The sequence below is a fragment of the Myodes glareolus genome, chromosome 9 (assembly GCF_982192425.1).
Source record: "Myodes glareolus chromosome 9, mMyoGla1.1, whole genome shotgun sequence".
Lineage (NCBI taxonomy): Eukaryota > Metazoa > Chordata > Mammalia > Rodentia > Cricetidae > Myodes > Myodes glareolus.
The window spans coordinates 15,964,176-15,986,695 of NC_142034.1; the positions used below are offsets into that span (position 1 = coordinate 15,964,176).

Sequence of the window (22,520 nt, forward strand, 5' to 3'; positions counted from 1 at the left end):
AAGAGAAGGAAGCCCCAGTCCCCTGGGGAAAGGCTCAATTTCCCTTCGTTGGGAATGTGTCCTTGTATCTGGTGTTCTTTGCTTTCTTGAGGATGTGGAGGGATTAAATGGAGGAAGTGTGGCAGTTCCTAGAATAGGGTGGGACAGTGACAATTGCCTCCGGCTTCCCACCCCGGCTCTGCAGCTGTCCCTCGCCACCGAGCTGTCGGTCACACTTCTCAGCTCGCACAGTTGCTGTGTGCGCAGTCGGGGTTCTGGGGAAGTTCTAGAATAAAGGTCATTCGGGTGGGAAGGGGGAACCAACTTTGTGGGACACATGTTGTATTTATTTGTCCCAGCCTCCTTATTGCACAAGGGTGGTGAGGAACTCAAGTCTGAACCCCTGATGCTGGCCCCTGTGTCCCCTCCCTAGCAGGGACTAGGGCGTTACTTGGTGAAGAAAGGGTTTTGTGATTTCAAGGCCAGTGATGACTAAATGGAGACCCTGCAGCCTGGTTCTCAAGATCGCTCATCCTTCACAGTTGGAGGAGGCTATAGGACCGCAGCCAGCTCTAACTCCAGCTGGCAGCTAACCAAGTGGGATGGGGTTGGAGGAGGGCGGGAAGGAACTCATTAAATCCCAGTTTGCTGTCTGTTTGCTTGGAGGCTAATTGCTGGGAAAACCCCATGACGTAGAAGCCATCTCCTCTTTCTCTGTTAACATGGAGAAAAACAGAAACCAGAATAGAGACCCATCAGGAAACGCCTCTGACAGCAGAGACAAACAGCCTGCTGGCCTGGCTTAGTCATTAGCGGGCAGCTGCTGCCACGGGAACAGAGGAGGAGGAAGGACAGTGAGCAGCTACACCCTGCCTCCCCCTCCCCCTATTACCACCACCACCACACCGAGCTGGGCAAAACCAGGGGCAACCATAGGCCGTGGATGTAGCTCCACCTAGGAGTGGAAGCCACCCCTAGTGCCCTGACTGGTCTGAGTTAGGCACAGACTGAAGCAGCTGAGGTCCAGAGAGTATTAGAGCATCACCAGGAAAACCAGAGAGGTCTTCTGGCCACCCAGGCGTGCTTGAGAACAGTGGAGTTCACAAGATGTCCAAACTACCCCCACCCAAGTTTGGCTGCCCAACCCTCCCCGCTCCCCGTTCATTCCTTTCCTGTCCTACCTCCAATGTTAGGATAGCGCAGAAGACCCGACCATCCCTCTCATAGACAACATCTTACAGAAGTTATCACAGTATTTGTTTTAGCTTGGGGGGAGGGCTACACATGTCTCTGAGCACACGCAGAGGCCAAGGAGGGAGTCAGATGTCTGTCACTTGCCACCACCTTATTGTTTTGAGACAGGATCTCCCACTGATCCCGGATCTAGGCTGGCATCCAGCAAGTCCCAGCAATTCTCTTACCTCTGCCCTTAGAATTGCTAAGGTTACAGCTACCTATAACTATGCCCCAGATTTTTATGGAGTGCTGGGGATTCGAACTCAGATTTTTTTTTTTTTTTTTGGCTTATACAGCAAGTACTCTTATCCACTGAGCCATCCCGCCAAGCCCTGTGGTATTTGTTTATTGTTGTTTCTTTGTTTGTGCTGGGGCTTAAACCCAGAGCCCCGTACATGCTGAGCCACCTGTGAGTGTCCACAACCCCTGCCTGTGTCTCCACATCCTGTGAATGTATTTCAATATGAAACAAAGAGGTAGCCTTGTCTTCTGTTCTGAAAGGGTCTAATCTGGAGAATTATGACCGTGGCCACAGGTTTCAATCTCACTGAAGATTAGGTCGGGATAGTCTGAAGTTGGAGAATGGCATGTTTTGTGACACTTGTGGGTCCCTGTTGGGTGATGGGTAGGTACAGCAGTGGGCTGGCCGGGGTCCCAGAGGTAGCTACTGACGTGTGCCTGGTCCCTTTTCCAGCTCTGGGAACGAGAGCCACAGAGACGGTGTACAGTGAGATCCGGAAGGTCGACCCTAGTGAGTGAGGGGCCCCTGATTTTCGGGTTGGGAGGGTCCACGCTTTAATCATTGATGGGGCCTTGAGAGTGGCCAGGGGAATAAAGCCCAGAAGGTCATCAACTCTTAGGGCTTGACTCTTTCCCTCCTATTACCTTTAAGAAGACAAAGGTACAGACAGTCTTAAGGTCACAAAAAGCGTGCCTCTAGATTCCTTTCCTAGTGGCTTTGTCTTTGGTTGGTGGGGAAGGGGCTGGAAGAATAATAGTTTTTGCCCTTTATATTTCTGGGTTTCTGTCTGAGGTCTTGAAAATGAGACAAGACAGACCAACAAGGGATAAACAAACTGGGTTCATTAACATGCAGAAGAAATCTCGGCAAGGAATGACTCAAAAAGGAGATTAGAGGGTAGGGATTTATGCAACTGCTTAATAAAGAACAATTAACATGTAAAGAAGGGACAAGATGTCGAGCATGGCGCTACATGCCTGTAATTCCAGCACAGTGGAAGGAGAGGCTGGAATATCAAAAATTTAGGTCACTATTGCTTACATATCAGGTTCTAGAATAGTCGGGACTACATGACAGCTGTCTTTAAAAGATGGAGAGCGGGAAAGAGAAAGAGAGAGGGAAGAATGAGGGACCGGAGAGGCCACGCAGCAGTTAAGAACCCTGGTTGCTCCTGCAGAAGATGGACTTTGGTTTCCAGCACATAGATGGAGGCTCATGGCCTTTTCTAAGTCTAGTTCCGAGGGATCCGACCCCCTCTTCTGGCCTCCAGAGGCACCAGGAATACACGTAGTACACAGACATACATGCAGGCGAAACACCCATACATACAAAATTTTTTTTTAAAAAATGAGATAGACAATAAAAATTAAACAGAGCTTTAATCTTCCAAGGAAAGCAGACTATAGGAAGGTAGTTATCTGGGGCAGTTCTTCTCCACTGTCCATCTGTCTCGGCATGGATTCCAGTCATCACCAGATCTGTTGGAGAATCCAACTCTACCTAACCTCGAAGTTAAAATCAGCATCCTTGTGTGACCAGGGTGGTTCTGGGTGGTCCTGACCAAGTCATGGAACATCCCAAGACTTCCATAATTGTCTTTGTTAGGGTTTCTGTTGCTGGGCTAAAACATTTTTGACTGAAAGCAGCTTGGGTGGAGAAGGGTTTATTTGGCTTACATTTTCACATCACAGTTTATCACTGAGGGAAGTCAGGACAGGCACTCAAACAGGGTAGGAACCTGGAGGCAGAAGCTGATGCAGAGGCCATGAAGGAATGCTGCTTACTGACTTGCTCTCCTCATGGCTTGCTCTGCCTAGTTTTTTGTTGTTGTTGTTTGTTTGCTTGTTTTGTTTTGTTTTTAAAGACAGGGTTTCCTCTGTGTATCTCTGGCTGTCCTGGAACTCACTCTGTAGAACAGGCTGGCCTCAAATTCACAGAGATCTGCCTGCCCCTGCTTCCCAAATGTTGGGATTAAAGATTCGCTACCACCACCTGCTTTTGCCTTTCTTATAGAACCCAGAACTGTCTGCCTAGGGTTGATACCACCCACAGTTGGGCCGGGTTCCCCACATCAATCATTAATCAAGAAAGTGCTTACCTATAGGCAATCTGATGAAAGCGTTTTCTCAGCTGAGAGTCCCTCTTCCCAAATGTTCTAGCTTGTGCCAAGTTGATATAAAACTAACCAACATAGTCACTTTGTCTGTGAAATGAGGGATGGACTAGATTTTAGGTTCTCAATATTTGTTAAAACTCACCTTTCATAATCCACTCTAAGCCCTGAATATCTGAGTCCATACGCTGCTGACCAATCTATGGGTGTTGTTATTGTGCCACACAGGTCTTGCTCCTTGGGTCTCTCTTCCTCCCCAAGCGCCCTGGAGTGATTAGTCAGGGATGCTGAGAGGGAAATCCGGAAACACTGTGCCTGCAGAGGGGTGATATGGAAGGAAAAAGGGATGTGGGCAGCCAGTAGCTGGCTGGTGAGGACTGGGTCTTAGCAGAGTCCCCCTCACACATTCCAGGGCTGGGTCTTAGCAGACATCCCCCTCAAACATTCCTTGCTGTCTTCCAACCAGTGACTGTTTGGGGAAATGGCTCATAGGGCGTAGTTTTGGCTCTTAAACCCCTTTTCCCCTGAGAAATTCAAAGGAAGGCCACTCCCCTAGATAAGAAGAAGGGCATGGGCAGAACTGCCTCCAAGAAGCAGCCCAGGGAAGGGGCCCTTGGAGGGCCTGGGGAGGAGGGATGTCACCAAGAGGCAGGAGGGAGCTTGTGGGCCGTGGGAGGCACGTGGTGTCTGCCATCTCGGCTTTGGACTCTAAGTTTACCTTCTTTCCTTGTATTGTAAAAATGGTCAGAAAACTTAATATTTTAACCATTTCCAAACATCTAGGTGGCTGATTTTGTGTCCTCAGGTCTTTTCACACTGTTAGGCAGCCATGGTTCCCACCAGGCATCTTCAGAATTTTTTTCATTTTTCCCGTTCTTTAACCAATAACTCCACCCCTACCCGGCTGCCTGCACCAGCCCTTGGCCATCACCGTTCTACCCTGTCAGTTGGCCAAACTCAGCTTTTTTATCTGTCAGATAAGGGGACGGAACCAACAATTCTCAGCTCTCTTCTAACCATAGCATTCCAAAAGTCTCGAGTTGCACTGGCAAGATGGCTCCGTGGGTAAAAGGCACCTGTCTCCAAGCCTGACAACCTGAGTTCAAACTCTGTGCTTCACATGGTAGAAGGGGAAACTGAGTCCTGAAAGTTGGCCTCTGACCTCCAAACGAGCCTTGTGGCATGTGCACCTCACCCCCATCCCCAATTAAGTAAATAAATGTAATAGGAATAAATAAATAAGCTGGATGTAGTGATACACACTTTTAATCCCAGTACTCAAGAGGCAGAAGCAGGCAGATCTCTGTGAGTTCAAGTCCAGCCTGGTCTATAAAAAGTTCCAGGTCAGTCAGGGCCACTAAACCAAACCAATAAATAGATAAATAAAATAGTTTCAAGTTTCTGCCTTTTGGAAATGGAGATTGTTTCCTCAGCCTTGGCCCCTCTAGACCTGTCCCCCTGGACATGTGAGGGTGTAGCCACTTTAAGAATTACTCTCAGCACTCAGGAGGCCATGGCCGCAGATCTCTTTGAGTTTGAGGCCAGCCTGATCTACAGATCACAGATCGAGTTCCAAGACAGCCAAGACTATACAGTGAAACCCTGTCTCAAAAAACAACTAAGGGGGGTGGGGGGCAAAGGAGAGGAAGGATCACATACTGGCTGCAGCCAGGACAAACTGAGAAACCATCCTTAGTAATCTGCACTCTTTTTGATTTTGTGTTTCGTCTTCAGTTTTCTTAGAGGAAGGGGGCCGACAATGCTCATTCTCCACTATGACTCATTTATTTCCTTATTTATCTATTTATTGAGTGGTACTGGGGAGAAACTCAGGGCCTCCTGTCTGCTGAGTGCCCACTCTGCCACTGAGCCACATTTCCAGGCCTTTTTCTACTTAGCTTAGATGCAAACTTAAACTCAAAGAGTTGTAAAAGTTATTGTTCACTCTAAATTTAAAAAAAAAAAGTAAGTGTGTGGGGTACTTTACCCTTCATATACGTCTGTGTACCATGTGGGTCCCTGGAACCCACAGAGGCCAGAAGACCGAGTCAGATCCCCTGGAACTGGAGTTACAGGTGGTTGTGAGCTCTCATGAGGGTGCTGAGACCCGAACCTGGGTCCTCTGAAGAGCAGTCCGCACTCTTAACCACTGAGCCCAGATATGAAGATTAGCATTTCACGCTTTTGTCTTATTTCAGGAAACATGGGTTGGGCAGGAGATGGCCGAGCATGGGGTTCTGCTGCTGGGTAGCCCTGGGACAGGCCGTGCTGTCACCGCCTCCCTCCGTGTGTGGAGGCTGACGTGATGACTGACTGGAGGATGATGACAGCCTGGGCTGACCTGTATGTTTACCAGAGGTCACCTACCTTTGGCCTAGCTGGGCTAGAAGAGGGCTCCTTAGGTTCAGATGTTTCTGTTCCCTCTGATGGGAAACGACGAAATATTATAAGACAGGGTTCAAGTTCAAGGGCAGGTAGACGTGAGGAGAGCAGGTTTTTGTTGGTTATTTTGAGACAGAGTCTAGAACTCTTGGCAGTTCTGCGGCTTCAAATCTTGAGTGCTGGATTTACAGGAGTGAGCCACCATACATGGCTCAGGGTTTTTTTGTTGTTACTGTTTTTAAGATTTTCTTGGTTTGCCTTCTCTCTCTCTCTCTCCTCTCTTCCCTCCCTCTCTGTTTTTCTTTCTTTCTTCCTCATCCTCCTCATCCTCTTCTTGTCTGTCTATCCATCCATTCATTCATCCCCCCCATCTCTCTTTCTCAGAGACAGGGTCTCCTATATACCTGGTTAGCCTTGAACTCACTACGTAGCTGAGGATGACCTTGAACTTCTGACCTTCTCGTCTCCACCTCCCTAGTGCCAGGCATTACAGGCCAGTGCTGCCACGCTAGTTTATATGATACTGGGTGAGGGGGGTCAAACTCAGAGCCCTGTGCATTCTAGGCGAGCAAACACTTTGTCAGCTGAGCCACACCCTTGTCCTTGACCTTCTCACTGTGACCTCAGACCTCTACCACCCGGAAGGGTAGCCACCCCCCACTCCAGCACCACATGGGATCTCTTCCCCAGACAGTAGATGAGGTCCCTCATGGCTGTTGTTTCCACAAGCCCATGTCCTCAGTGGGCTGTCTGGAGAATGGGCTCCAACATAGTCTCTGGGACAGGTGGGGGGCTGGTCTTGTGCAAAGAGGCGAATTATCTCCCCCCAACCTCCATCTTGTGGTGAAACACACCTCTCACTAATGAAGGCGATGGCGCTGTCCTTCCACGCAGCTTCCAGTTCTCCTTGACCTTTCTCTCCACTTCCAGACTTTCGGCAAAGGCCATCTGCACAATGCAGGCCTGGCCAGGCAGCCAGGTACAGTGTGTATTTTGGCAAAAGGATGAGGCTTTTCCCAAACCTCTCTTGGGAAAAAGGACACAGTGGTCCTCCCGTTCAGGCAGATTGGGCATGGTGTCAAGAGCCTGAGCCACCCTCACGCCTCCTGATCCTCCAAGCTCACTCCTGGGAATGAGCGGACAAAACAGAATGAACTAGGGAGTAGCTTTGCTGCCAGAGAGGATATTGGTGGCATTATTAAAACAGCACAAACCTGGAAGGCACTTTTTTCTTCTAGTTTCTGAGTGTGGGTGTTTCTCTTTATATGTCTGTCTGTGTACTGTGTGTGTCTGGTGCCTGAGGAGGCCAGAAGAGTTGTCGAATGCCCTGGGACTAAAGTTATAGGCAGTTGTGAACCACCATATAGGTGCTGGGAATTGAACCCTGATCCTCTGGAAGAGCAGCCAGTGTTCTTAACCACTGAATCATCTCTCCAACCCCAGAACCTAACTTTTTAAAGTCAGTAATTAGTTGTATAATCACTTAACTCAATGATGTAGCTATATGTAGACAATTGTGTTTGAGAGGGTATTTGTTTTGTTTTTTGAAACAAGGTTTCTCTGTAGCTTTGGAGCCTGTCGTGGAACTAGCTCTTGTAGACCAGGCTGGCCTCAAACTCACAGAGATCTGCCTGCCTCTGCCTCCTGAGTGCTGGGATTAAAGGCATGCACCACCACCACCCGGCATTGAGAGAGTATTTGAAAGTTCTATAAATAATAAATGTTCTCCATAAAAGGATAGAGTAGGGAATTGTCACAGGCCCTGTCATCATAACTTTCCCTGACCCTCCCCAGGGTGTTCTGCTCAGTCCACTGCTAAGGAAGAATGGGAGTGGCCTACAGTGCCTGCTCTCTGGGGGGAGCAGAGATCACTTTTATTTGCAACTTTTTAATTTCCTATTTTATCTACTAATTAAAAAATAACATTAGCCAAGGGGTGGCAGCGGCACACACCTTTAATCCCAGCACTGGGGAGGCAGAGGCAGGTGGATCTCTGTGAATTTGAAGCCAGCCTGGTCTACAGAGCAAATTCTAGGCTACATAGAGAAACCCTGTCTTGAAAAACCAACAAACCAACCAACCAGCAAACAAACAAATAATAACTTTAAAATGTCAAATGAGAAGCCAGGCATAGTGCTATAGACCTTTAATCCTAGCACTCCAGAGGCACAGGCAGATGGGTTTCTGTGAATTTAAGGATAACCTGGTCTACACAGAGTGTTTCAAGACAGCCAGAGTTATATAGTAAATTCTATCTTTAAAAAAAAGTCAAGCTGGGCATGGTGGTGCATGCCTTTAATCCCAGGCACTTGGGAGGCAGAGGCAGCTGGTTCTCTGTGAGTATGAGGCAAGCCTGGTCTACAAAGTGAGTTCCAGGACAGCCAGGACTGTTACACAGAAAAATCCTGTCTCAAAAAGCAAAAGAAAAAAAAAAAAAAGAAAGAAAGAAAGAAATCAAATGTGGGGGTGTAGTTGGGTAGTTGGTAGACTTACTCATCAGACTCTGGACTTCACCCTCAGGCCCATGATCTGTGTGTGATGGTTCACTGGTTCATGCCAGTAATCCCAGTCCTAGGGATGAGGCCAAAAGCTCAAGGTTATCCTGGACTACATAGTGAGTTAGAAGCCAGCCAGAGCTACATGAGACCCTGCTTCAAAATAGCAAAGCAAACAAACAAAAAGGGCAAAGAAGATTCCAGGGACTCTGCAAGACTGTCACTGTCACATGGCCCAGGCCATCCCCAGGAGCTTGTCTAAGGACAATAGGCCATCAGCAATGGCCTGAGAGCCTTCCATCAGCAATGGCCTGAGAGCCCTTCTGCAAGAGTGTTCCCTCCCTCTTGCGTTGCGCAGCCCCAGCCAGCAGCTCCGGTGTGAAGCTGAGCTGGGTCCTGCACACTTACCACTCTGCTGTCTTTGTTTTGCAGATTGCGTGGAAAGCAGATATTCTGTAAGTACACACTTCACACACATCGTGTTAAAATGCTCCGTGGGGCCAGCTAGTAGCTCATGCATGAGTCGGACACTTGTGGGAGTTCCAGGCCATCTGAGACTGCAGAGCGACTTTGCAGGACAGCCTGGACCGCACAGTGACTTTGTTGTTGTTGTTGTTGTTTACAAAAGTGCCCTACAGAACACTGAACTAGTTCCTAACTTGCCCAGGGTCTGCTCTCCACTAATTCTCCCACAACATCTTTCTAGCGTGGCCTGGTTGAGAGCAGGAGCCCTGGTCTAAACCAGCTCCACAATTGCTCCCCCGCCCCAGTTTACCCATCACGGGTCAGCCGATATAGGGAGAGAGATCCTGGGAATCTTCCAGCATGGTTGGGAATTTTTCTGCCCAGGCATAGTGACGCAAGCTTGAAAGAGGAGCTTAAGTTCAAGGCCAGTGTGGGGTTCATATTAAGTCCCTGATGAGAGAGGGAGGAGGAGGAAGAGAAGAGAGAAAGAGAGAGAGAAGAGAGGAGGGACTGGGGAGATAGCTCAGTTAATAAAGTGCTTCCACAAGAATCTGAGTTTCATCCTAGAACACAAAGTGAAAAATTCAGGTGTAGGGGCTCACACCTGTAATACCAGACCTGGGGAGGTGGAGACAGGCAGTTGGATCCCTGGGGCTTTCCGACCAGCCAGTCTAGGCTACTTGGTGAGTTTGAGGCCAGTGAGAGACCCTGTGGAGAGAAAGGAAGAAAGAAAGAAAAGGACAAGAAAAAGATGAACGGTGCTTAAGGAATGTCATCTGAGATTGCCCTCTGGCCTCTACATACACAGAACATACATGTGCGCATGCATGCACTCACATAGGAACACACACACACATAGACACAGAGGAACACACGATAAAGGAAGCAGGGAGGGAGGGAGAGGCATTTAAATTCAATTCATGCAGAAACCGCTGAGTCTCGGAACCCAGTCCCTCTGTGGGCACCCAGCAGTACAGGGGTTACCGGAGGAGCTATTATCTTCAAATATGAGGAACTTGCCTCTGAATTGGTCTTTTGGGTCTGGGAGAAATTTCCAGCAAGACTTCTGCAGCCTTCAGCAGGCCCCTGGCTTCCTTTGTTTTGCGGGTCTGAATTCTTGTTAAACAGAGCTCATTATGCTTGTGACAGACAGGAAGGCGCTGGTATTCTTTGTATGGAGAAAAGGTATCCGTTTGAGGAAGAGAGGAAAGAAATGAACGGCTTTTTCTATCCTGCACCCACCTAGGCTTCTGAAAGCACTATCGCATTGGGAGGGCTAAGCAGGCGTATTTTATAGATGAAGAAATGGAGGCCTGGCTTGATAAAACAGTTTGTGCAGAATCACACAGAGCCAAGGAAAGAGCCCAAGTCTCTAAAAACCCTGACCTGTGCTCAGCCTTCAGTGTCAAGAAGTGACTGACACTGGGTGGTGGTGGTGTACACCTTTAATCCCAGCACTCAGGAGGCAGAGACAGGTGGGTCTCTGTGAGTTCAAGGCCAGCTTGACCTACAGAGTGAGTTCCAGAACAGTCAGGGCTACAAAAAGAAACCCTGTCTCGAAAAACCAAAATAGTAATAATAATAATAATAATAATAATAATAATAAAAGAAGTGACATGACGGTTCCACAAGAGTTGAATGACAGCTTTGTTCCGTAAGCAGTGTGGGATCCTAATAAAAACCCGTTCTCTGGTTATCTGTATCTGTGGCCACCCACGGCAGGGCTGCAGCTTGACAGACCCTGCAGAACCAACTCAATTACTTTGTCTTCCACCAAAAGGGCCTCTCTGGACAAAGGCTCTGAACTCCAGACCAGTGGGGGCGTGGCTTTCCCTCAAAGTCTCCTCTGATCCTAGGGTGTTCCAAATGCTTGGGCCAAGTCCTACCCCTAAAATAATAAAGTCGTTTGGCGGGAACTCAGGGGTTCCCAGCCGTTGAGAAATGAATTTTGAATCTTGAAGCAAATAGATTTTTGTTTACGAAAGAAGTAGGCAGTTTCCCTAATAAGCAGCCATGGGCGGCCAGAAGAAAATGAACAGAATTGCCCAGCAGGGAAATGGGAGGGGCTTCCTTCCTGAAATCAAACCTGGCGATCATTCCCCTCTTGTTTAACTGCCCTTGCTTCTGAAAACATATTGGAGGAAATATCTGGACAATGAGAGAGCCACTTAGCCAGCGACTAACTTGGTATTGTTTGACTTACTTTAATGGCACATTCTGACTTCATTTTTCCTCTGCCATTTTTGCCTTGTTTATAAATTGTGTTTGTGGCCCACGCAGACAGATAACGTGGAAGAGAACAGCCTGTACTTAAAGAAAGAAGTCGAATCTGGACCTGTGAGGGTCTCCAGGTTTTAGAAAGAACCCTGACTCTCAGGGGTCGAAAACAAGACAAGGCCAGTTAGGGCGCCCTTCCCTCCTCCCCAGGGCCAGCAGGGGGCTGGGCTGTGATAGGGCCTTCCCAGGAGTGGGGTTGAGGTGCTGGAGAGTGGGGTTCCAGGTCTATAGCTTGCTTGTGGGTGACTTCCTCAAGCCTAGGCACCCCTACCCATAAAGCAGACGTGGTGATCATGGTGGTTATGATGGTGATGGTGATAGGGATGGTGATGATAGGGATGGTGGTGGTGATAGGGATGGTGATAATGATGGTGTTGATGATGATGGTGGTGGTGGTGATGACAACGGTGGCTATAATATTGGTGACAATGATGTTGAAAGGGATGGTAACATCAACACCATCTGCCTACTGGGATTTTCTTCGGGGTTGAATGGGATACCTTGCAAACCCCAAGACATCACAGGAAACCACTTACCTTCTTTAAAGTTCTCTTCCTTAAGTGCTGGCAGCCGTGGATGTGGTTGTGAGTTTCTTTATTTGGCTCTGAAATGCCCCCCCCACACACACAAGGGAAACATTTACAAGGTTTAGGGTTCAACCAAAGCCACATCTTGGCATAGGCCTAGGAGACCCACATTCAAACTTTTGAGTGGCCCTAATTAAGTGCTTAATCTGTATGTAAGATTCTGTTCATTCATCAGTCATCATTTAAAAAAATTCCGTGAGTGTGTGTGTGTGTGTGTGTGTGTGTGAGTGAGAGTGTGTGTGAGTGTGTGTTTGTGTGTGTGTACAGAGGTGCACATGATGCAATCGGGGTAACATTTGAGAGTCCATTCCCTCCCTCTGTGGGACAGAACTCATGTGAGTATCCACGCTTGTACCATCATGCCCAGCCCCATTTCCACATCTGGAAATTGAGTGACTTCTCAACCTGGATACCGCAGGGATTAAGTGAGCACTCAGCACTGTCCTGATAGGCCGAAAGTGCTCATCCTGGGTGCTCTCTAGAAGTAGAAACTAGTGATCTGGGGGAGGAGGTGGAATCAGAGGGCCTTTGGGGGTTACTCGGCACCACATTCTGAGCAGAAAGCAGGGCAGTTCCGTAGCTGAAACGTGGGTGTCTGATGGCAAGGCCAGGCCTCACGGCTGGTATGTTAACCTTTACTTCAAAGTTCCTGGGGCCCTGCTGATGGCCCAGCCCTTCCTGTCTGTGGAGTTGGTCCCCCTGCAGCATTATCCAGAGTGTTGTTTGCCTCCAAAGAGGGAGAACAGAGGCGTCTGGGGACAGACTTGTTCTGGGGCCTACAGAAAGCCTGGACACGAGGATCACGTCTCCCTTCTCTGGGAGAGTGGAGGAAATGGCAGAAGGCAGCTGCCAGCGCTGGCAAGCCTCCAGCCCTCTGGGGTCACACAGCTTTCTTGGCCCATGTGTGTAGTTCTATCCTGGCAAAGGAAAAGCTAGAGTCTTGGCCTTCTAGTTGGGCCTCTCAGGTCTGCATCCTGTTCTTGAAGCCCCAGACCCAGCCAAACAAAGCGGGGACTCTCGCAGCTTCCCACAGGAAGCCAGGCAGTCTGGTCATCAGGTCCCCAAGATGTCAGGCAGCCATTCCACCTTCTTTTGCTCCCACTTTTATGAGTACTACTTGCAGCGTGGTGTCCTGTGTCCACAGAGGGTTCAGAACAGGGGAGGACTCTCTGCTCCCACATCTCCCAGCATGGCCCAGCCCTTTGGCCCGGCAAGTTTACAAAATCTTTCAAGTCAGTTCACGTCACTTCTGCGATCTCCTCTCTGCTCAGTAGTACATGGTGCCCTCGCTGCCTCCAGACCACTTCATAGCAACGCTGCTGATCAGGGATTGGTAAAGGGTGGCGAGGTGACTCCTGAATTCAGATTCCCACAATCCATCTAAAAGGCAGGCATCTGTAATCCCATCTGTAATTCCTTTGTAGAGATGGGAGGTGAGGACCCCCCAGAAGCTCTTGGGCCAGTTAGCAACAGTGAACAGTAAGAGACAGAGTGAAAGGTGAGATGCCCCAAGACTGTCTGTCCTCTGATTCCCACAGCACACACATGTCCACATTGACACAACTGAATATGCACACATTGTCCACACACACAAATACAAACAAAATCACCAATTGAATATGAAGTCCTTGGGGCAGAGTCCTCTTCAGCATAAAGAACATTGCTGGGTCAGATAAGGGTCTGGGTACCAGGAGGTGAGTGGGTGACTCAAGCTACCACCATTCCGAGCTCTATTCGTTGTTGTTCTGAGACAGGCTCTCGTATAAAACAGCCCAGGTTAGCTGGGAGCTATCTATACAGCTGAGGATGCTCTTGGGATCTTTACATTCCTGAGTGCTGGACTGAGAGCATTTATCACCATGCCTGGCTTTTTTGTCCCCCTTAATTTTTTTTTAAGTATAGTAAAAATACACACAACCTAAAATTAATCTATGTTTTATTGTAAAGTACATCGGTCAAGAACTGGGGTGTGGCTCAGTGATGGAGCCCACTCCCAGCAGTGTGAGGTACTTTCCCTGCACTTACAGAAACAAAAGGGAGTTCAGTTGCTTGCGGTGCACTTGTATTGTTGTGTGATTGTCACTACAACTCTTCTCCGAAATTTTTTCCTTAATTTCTTATTATGTGTTTGTGCATGTACATGGGTATATAAGAGTCAAAGGACAACTTCTGGGAGCTGGTGCTCTCCGTCAACCCTCTGGGCCTTGGGATCAAGCTCAGTTTATCAGCCTTGGCAGCACACACCACAACCCACTGAACCACTTCAGCAGCCCTCTAGAACTTTCTTTTTTAAGAATTTGTGTGTATGAGAACTTGTGTGTGTGTGCGCGCGCGTGTGTGTGTGTGCAGGCTAAGAGGGTATTAAGTATTACTTATCACCTCTTGAATAGTCCTTTGAAGCAGGGTCTCCCCCTGACCCTGGGGTGAGCATATTTTTCATTAGGCTGGAAGCCAGAAAATCTTAGAGTTCTGCTTCCTCCAAGCTGGAGTTACGGATGGCCTTGAACTCACAAAGATCCATCTGCCTCTACCAGTTGAAGAGTGCTGGGCTTCACCACACCTATCCAAATTGGTTTGGTTTGGTTTGGTTTGGTTTGGTTTGGTTTTTCGAGACAAGGTTTCTCAGTACTTTGGAGCCTGTCCTAGAACTAGCTCTTGTAGACCAGGCTGGCCTCAAACTCACAGAAATCCACCTGCCTCTGCCTACTGAGTGCTGGGATTAAAGTCGTGCACCACCACCACCCAGCTCCTAGCCAAGTTTTTTAATTAAAAGGCTGATCTAAAGGACCTTAGATGGCCTGGTGACTCACAACTACAATCCTAGCCCTGGAAAGGCTAAGGCCAGAAAATCACTGAGAGCCTTAGGCTGGCCCAGGCTATAGAGCGAATTTCTGTCTAAAAAAACCCAAAAAAAACAAAACAAAACAAAAAAAAGGCAGACTGGAGAGGGGATCTGTGTTAGCTAGAGGTCCTGAGGTCCTAGCTAGAGCCAGATGTGAGATGTCTTGTACTTGATGGATCCTCCCTGTGCTGCGCCCGAAGGACACCACAGTGGATGCAGTGGTTTGATACTGACATGAAGCAAGAATGCAGGGGTGGAGGCAGCAGCTCCTACAGAGTAGGCATGGAAGGAACAGAGGATGGGTTGGGACAACTGCTGCCCTCGAAGCTGGGTTCCCAGAGGATGGTGGCACAGCTTCCAGTGGTCTTGTTTGAGTCAAGATCTCATGTATCCCAGGCTAACCTAGAACTGGACTTTGCACTTGAGATCTTCCTGCCTCCACCTCCTGGGGGCTGGCGTTACAGACTTGTACCATATGTCGTGCTGGTGATGGCGCCCAGGTCCTCTTGCTTGCTAGATCCACATTCCAGTTCCTTTAAGCTCCAATTTACACCTCTCGCGAGTCCTGAGGGTGAAGCCTAACTTGTCCTGTCTTCTGTCCTGCAGAGAACGAAAGGCTCCCTTGATGGAACTTAAGACAGCCATGACAGGTGCACATGCCTGGGAGGACGTCCACAACCGAAGAAGAGCAGCCGATTTCCGTGTTCCAAGAGTCCTGTGCACTTACTTATGAGCCGGCCCTGCCCCCACTGAAAATAGCGATTCTTGAGGCCAAGCTACCCATTCTTAAATCCTCCTGCCTTGTTAGTGTCGGGTATAAAGAGAATTAGAGGTGCAGTTTAGTGGCCAGCCCGACCGTCCTTCCAAACTAGAGCATCCTTGTGATTTGGGAGAGGGAGAGGAGATTCGGGGCGAACAAACTGCTAAAATATTTTGAAGCTCAGATACTGTGTCTCAGAGAGACCAAGCTCTTTGTTCTCGTGTGCACACCTGTTCTCGTGTGCACACCTGTTCTCGTGCACAGAAGCCTGTTTTTGTCCTGTAGTCAGTTACTTTAGCAAATGGTCTGGACTCGGGGGGTATAGATTTGTTTTGTTTTCTTTGTCTTTCTTTTTTTCCTTCTGGGCTGACCTTGTTCTTTGGAGGTATACAATGCTGCTCAGAGAGAGTCGCCTTGTCCCTTGTATGGTGGCTTCATTCACCGAGGGGAGTGGGGGGGGGCACAGCTGACTGGGAGCAATGCCTGTGGATGGAAACTTGAAGACAAGCCTCAGGCAGGCAATGCCAAGACTAGCCTGGAACGAGCACAGACACCCTTAAACTGCTGGTTTCCAGGCCTTTCTTTTTCTCTCCTATGCTGAAGGCCTAAAGAGGAGAAACAGTTGGCTACAGCTAATGGTATTTTTTTTCAATAGTAAAAGGAAATGTGTACTTTTCTCACTAATTTTTCTTTATTTATTCCCTGTTAAAGAAACGGTCTCCTGAGGTCCCGGGGTGTTTCCAAGGGTGGCGTAAGTGGGGGAATGGGAGCTGCCTCCATCTTGCTATGGAACACCCATACGTAACATTATCTTCCCTGTTTGCCTAAGCCACCCAGCTGCAGGGCCCCTGAGGGGTGTTGTATTAAATAAAATTGATTTTCACTGTTCAGTCATCTGTGAGATGTCATCTCTGAGACAGGCCACAAGCCAGAAGAATAACCATAGCCCTAAGGGACTTTCTGCTGCCTCTGGTGTCAGAGAGAACCAGGGTGTTCTGTCTGTTCCATGGGTGGAGCATCACACGGACCACTGGCCAGGGGTAGCTGGACTCTTTACTCTGTTCTGGGGGTCCTCATGTTCGCAAGGTGAGCGCTTCCGGGTTTCCCTGCCTTCCCAGCCTCCATCATGTTTTCTTGCTTTTCATTTTGTCCTATTTTTATTTCTTTTATTTTACGTTAGCTTGTTTTATTTTGTGATGGGGTCTCACTGTGTGTAGTTCATCAGTCTAGGCTGGGCTGGACTTGAAATTTATTATGTAGCCCAGGCTGCCCTCAGACTCTTGCTCTTCTTGCCTCTCCCTCTAAAGGGCTGGACCATCTTTCATTCTTTTTCTGCCTCTTCCTTTCCCTTCCTCCTTCCCCTCAAGTCTCTCTTCCTCTTCTTCACACTAGATAGAACACAGCTCAAGCGCACACAGCTATAGTTATTGGTGAGCTTTGCGCTCTGAGTTGTTTCCAAAGCCAATGCATGGAATGTCTTCTGTGAGGTGGTTCTCCGCATCCTTCACCCTTTGCAGAATGTGTTTTTCCAAGTGTTTACTGGTTTTTAGGAAAAAGTCCTTCATTGCAGCCTGACTTCATCCTGGTCTGGGTGTGGTTTTCCTGGACTGTCTTGGCACAGGCTCTCTGGTGTTGTGCCAGCGACTCTTCCATTAGTTTCTGGTATGCCGACATTCCCTCCTTCAGCCATGTGTTGTTGGGACCGGAATTCACAACACGAGGAAAACTCTCTCCCACTCTGAGGACCTCTATGGGGTCCCAGGAAAAGGAAGTGAGCCTGAACTGGATGCCATCTCTAGAGACTGCCATGCCACCATGTGTGTGTGTCCCGGGCTGGGGATGTGGCTCAGCACAGTGGCAGGCACTAGATCAGGAGGTAAATAGGCAGCAACTAGGGTATTTTTTTTTCTAAAGAACCCAGTAAATATTTGGAAAAATGATCCACCAAGGATCAAATCTATCCAGAAAACAACTTTACAGATTTTTGGAAGCGCTGGTTTCAGTCGTCCCTCCCCCCCACTTCCCTCACTGCGCAAAACCAGGTGTGAAGGTTTCTTCTGATTGTCAACTTGACCACCTGGGAAGAGAGTCTCCACCAGGAATTATCTAGATTAAACTGACCTCTGAGCACATCTGTGGGGAATTCTTACAGTCGTCTTCATTAGTGTGGAAGTGTGGAAAGACCTTGCCTGAAAGGGGGCAACACCATGCCCAGGTTTGCATTCCTGGACTAGAGAAAGGCAGAGAAAGCCAGCTGAGCACCAGGCAGGCGTGCATCCACAGATGTGGCAAGCTGCTTCGAGCTCTCGCCAGTGTGACTTCCGGCCGAGATGGACTGTAGCCTGCCACCGTGAGATGAGGTAAATCTCTTTATCCCACATGTTGCTTTTTGTTGGGTATTTTAAAAAATTTAAAGATTTGTTTATTTTATGTATATGAGTGCTCGGCCTGCATGTATGTGTATATGTGCACCATGTGTATGCCTGGCCCCCTGGGAGGTCAGAAGAGGGTATTAGATCCCCTGGAACTGGAATTAATGGTGATTATGAGCTGCCACGTGGGTGTTGGGACTTGAACCCAGGTCTTCTGCAAGAATAGGTGCTCTTAACTGCTGAGCCATCTCTCCAGGCACTCCCCCACATCAGAGTATTTTCTCAGAGCAATAGGAGTGAAACTAAGACACCAGTGTGATAGCAGACACCTGTACTTCTAGTACTGGGAAAGTAGAGGCAGGAGGTCAGAAGTTCAAGGTCAACTTGGGCTATATAGTTAGCCTGGGCTAAATGAGAGCCTCGTTTCAAAACCAAAACCGCAACAGTGTGTGTCCTGCGCCAAGATGAGTTTGTTTTGCTGGTAGCTCCTCTGGTAAGGTTAGTTTTAGAAGAGTTGGTGGGGCTGGAGAGATGGCTCAGGAGTTAAGAGTACTGCCTGCTCCTCTAAAGGTCTTGAGTTCAATTCCCAGCCAACCACATGGTAGCTCACAACCATCTGTAATGAGATCTTATGTCCTCTTCGGGCTGCAAGCATGCCTATATGCAGAATACTCTATGTGTGATAAATAAATCTTTTTTAAAAAAGTTGACAAAAGGGCAAGTTTTTTTTATTTGTGTGTGTGTGTGTATGTGTGTGTGTGTGCACATGTGATTATGCACACACACCATAGTGCCTAGCTGGAACCAGAGGACAACATTCAGGAGTTTTCTTTCCACCATGTGGGTCCCAAGGATCTAACTCAACAAGCACCTAGTGATTGGTGTGGGAGGGACCACCAAGCACATTGTGGGGCAGGTGGTCCTGGGTTGTATAAAAAGGCAAGCCATGGGGAACAAGCCAGGAAGCCACGCTCCTCTGAGACCTCTGGTTCAGTTCCTGCCTCCGGGTGCCTGCCTTGAGCTCCTGCTGACTCCATCAGTGATGGACTCCTACCTGGAAGTGTAAGGTGAGACAAATGGTGCTTTTCTCAGCAGCAGAAGCCCACGAGTTTGCCTCCTGAGCTGTCTCACTGACCCGCACTTTCTTTTTACCCTTCAGCTTCACGCTGGGGTCCTTTCCATCCATCCTCCACCTGAACACATTTGGAGTTTGGCTGTTTGGGCAGGATCCTCAAAGTGTAGACCTTAGTCTACAGGATTTCTCTGGGCCCTTGTGGCAGGCTTGTTCACTTAGATGCCCTCTGCTGGTCTTCTCCCCTGAGCTTCTTCCTGCCACTCCCACCACATGCACAGACCCTACAAAGTCCAAGGGAACATGGTACTACAAGGAGGGGCTTGTGCCTCTACAGCGCTAGGTCTCAACCTGTGGGTCACAGCCCCTTGGGGTCACAAGGGTTGCCTAAGATAACCGGGAAACACAGATACTCACATTACAATTCCTAACAGTTGTAACATTACAGTTATGAAGTAGCAACAAAAATAATTTCATGGTTGGTGATCCCCGCAACATGAGGAACTGTATTAAAGGGTTGCAGAATTAGGACGGTTGAGAACCACTGTCCTAAAAGGACTATCTATCAGGGCACCCAGAGAGACTGGACTCCGGGTCTGCCTCTCCCAGCCTGACAGAGACCCCAAGTACCTCATGAGACAGGTGTATCTCCTTCTCCGTGGAGCATCATTGTGTGGGGGAGGGGGGAAGGAAGGGAAGGAGAAAAGGATGGAGGGAGGGAGGGGAAATCTGTTGGGGAGGAGGATGTACACACGTCATTGTGCACCTCTGGAAGCCAGAGACAACTTTATGGAGCTGGCTATCTCCTTCCACCTTAACATGGGGCTCGGGGATTGAACTCAGGTCACCAGACTTCCCAGGCAGACATCTTCACCTGCTAAGCCATCTTTCCAGCCCTCAACTTTCTCTTTTAAAAGTTTTATTAACGTGTTTTCCTGTGTCCGAGTGCATGCCATGTGTGAATGGATGCTTGTAGAGACCAGCAGAGGGCCTCAAGCCCCTTGGTAATGGACTTACAGGCACTTGTGTGCTGTCCAAAGTGGATGCTGGGCACTGAACTCGGGTCACCTGAAACAGCAGTACGATGTCTCATAACATCTGAGACATCTCTCCAGCCCACAACTTATTCTCCTGAGAACTACATTAAGGTCTCACAAAAACTACCTTAGTTCCTTCCGAACTCGGTACCCTCCATGACTCAAACAGCTCCCGCCCGGCCCCGCCACATCTCAATATCATCACCATGCTTCCAGCACGTAAGTCCTGGGCCACTCAAACCATATCCACCTCAGCAAGGGCTGAGGCCACTGAACATGCTGAGCTCAAGCCCCAGGTCGGCTACAGCCAAAGATTGTCAAACTGGTAGAACCAGTGCCAGAAGGAAAAAGCACAGGGTGGGGGGCTACAGGTGGGACAAGGAAAGAGAGAGGTAGGGGCCACTCTGTGGTAGGACACTGGAGATCTATGGCTCAGAGCCCTACAAGCACCTGCCCCTTGCCACGCAATCAGAGGCTGGAGTGCCTTGCTGAACACATGTCTGAGGGATGAGAGAATAGAGTCAGCCATGCCACATGACCACACCAACCAATGGGAGTGATATATCTGTTTGTATGATGGACAGGGATGATGTCTGTCCGTCTGCAGGATGGACAAGATGATGCATGTCCGTCAGTAGGATGGACAGACAGGTTGATGCATGTCCGTCTGCAGGATGGACAGGGATGATGTATGTCCGTCTGCAGGATGGACATTATCCTATAACTTACTCTAGGCTTTAGTGTGGACTCACAACTATCTTGACACCAGCATTGTGGCTTGGCACAGACACCCCCCACACACACCCTGACTGGAAATCCTGAACCTAGGAGAGAGGTCCCAGACCTGGGGCAAGACAGGCAGGTACCGTGGGGACAAGACACACGCAAGGAAGAGACTCTATGCAGGATGTGAGGTGGTGACTCCCCTAAATCCCAAGCTGTAAGTGTACAGTGCTCAGAGGCCCCCAGGAATCTAGTGGCAATAATGGTCAGTGGCTAAGAGCTCAAACTACTAACTATTGCAGAGGACCCAAGGAAGCTGAAGGCGTTAGTGAAGAAATGTCTGGACAAAGAACATTCCAGGCTGGGTGGACAGCTAGGAGAGATGCCCACGGTATAGGAACAAGGAGGCCACTCCATCCCTTCGGCCTCCTTGTTCACTAACTCCTTCAGCTGAGTAGGACAAACAGGGAAGTTCTTCAACTGTACACAGCTCTGTGTCTTCAACCGCCTTCTCTAAACTCTCACCCACCCGACGGCGTTGGAAATGTAGAATCCCAGGACCCACTCTGTGTCTACCAAACCTGGGGGATTCTTGAGAAGTCCTTCTGGAAAGGACACCACACGTCTTTACAAACACACACAAGCTTCCAGCGTCTCTCAAGTCACGTGTGACCCGCACACAACAGGGTGTTTAAACAGCTCTTTGCCAAGGTCCTTTGAGGATCACGGATGGTGAGATCGCCACCTGGTGGCAGAGTATGTTAATAACATTTACCTTCCTAGGACGCTAGCCTGAAGAATTTGGGGACCGTAGTTAAAGAATTTGAGGATCTTATTTAGCACGATTGTCTTGGACTTTTCAAAAATGTGGTTTCTAAAAAGGAATCTCATGTAGCCCAGGTTTGCCTTGAATTTTATAAGGATGACCTTGAAGTCCTGTTCCTCCCCCACCCCTCACCACCACCTTTTAAGCCCTGGAATTACAATTTACCTAGTGCTGAGGATCTAACCCAGGGCCTCCTGCAGGCTAGGCAAGCGCTCTGCCAACTGCCAGACGTCCCCAACCCTGTAAAGGTTACTCAACTGGACAGATTTAGAATCGCCCTGAATGGCCTGACGATGGTGGCACATGCCTTTAACCCCAGCACTTGGGAGGCAGAGGCAGGCAGATCTCTGTGAGTTTGAGGCCAGCCTGGTCTACAGGGCTAGCTCTAGGACAGCCAGGGCTGTTACACAGAGAAACCCTGTCTATTGCCACGGAACCCTGAGTGGGTCTATGAAACTGTTCTCAGAAAGGTTTAACTGAGGAAAACTCACCTTGATTCCATGGGTTGGAGTCTTGGATTGAATAAAAAGAAGGTGAGGGGCTGGTGAACTGGTTCAGCAGATAAAAGCGTTTGCTGCCAAGGCTGATGACCTGTTTGATCCTGGGACTTACAAGATGGAAGGAGAAACCACTTTCTCCCAATCTTCCTCTGACCTCCACATAGTCACCCCTCCCCGTACATAAGATAAACAAAATCTTAATTAATTGAAAGGAAAAAAGAAAGAAGGGAAGCTGAGTACTTCATGCATCTCCTTCTGCATCTCGACTTCAAGGCTGCCTCTTGTCCCAGCACTCGGGAGGCAGAGGCAAGCAGATCTCTGTGAGTTTGAGGCCAGCTCTGGTCCACAGAGTGAGTTCCAGGACAGGCTTCAAAACTGGTAAGGGTAGCGAGCTACAGAGGATGGTGAAAGCCCTGGCTTTGACCTTTCAGACTTTGAAAGGCATGTGAACTGGTGATGTAGCTCAGTGGGTGGATCACTTACCCAACATGCACAGAGCCCTGGGTTCAATCCCCGGCAGGACATAAAACCAAGTGTGGTGGCTCACACCCTAGCACTTGGCCAGACTCAGTCACATAGCAACTTTAAGGCCAGCCTGGGCTACATGAGTTGT

The 22,520-nt window shown here is 48.8% G+C and overlaps 1 protein-coding gene across 4 annotated transcripts in view; it reads left to right on the plus strand.

The window, feature by feature from the left end:
* Positions 1-16,267, plus strand: part of Pecam1 (platelet and endothelial cell adhesion molecule 1) — an 80,351-nt gene extending 64,084 nt beyond the window's left edge. The window contains exons 15-17 of one of the 4 annotated variants that reach the window (XM_048446014.3): positions 1,910-1,966; positions 8,879-8,901; positions 15,224-16,267. In XM_048446014.3, the coding sequence (XP_048301971.2) occupies positions 1,910-1,966; positions 8,879-8,901; positions 15,224-15,253 (110 nt within the window). In that variant the 3' untranslated portion in view covers positions 15,254-16,267. The remainder of the gene's footprint in view (positions 1-1,909; positions 1,967-8,878; positions 8,902-15,223) is intronic. The other 3 variants (XM_048446016.3, XM_048446017.3, XM_048446018.3) reach the window with 3 other exon arrangements.
* Positions 16,268-22,520: the final 6,253 nt, after the last annotated feature.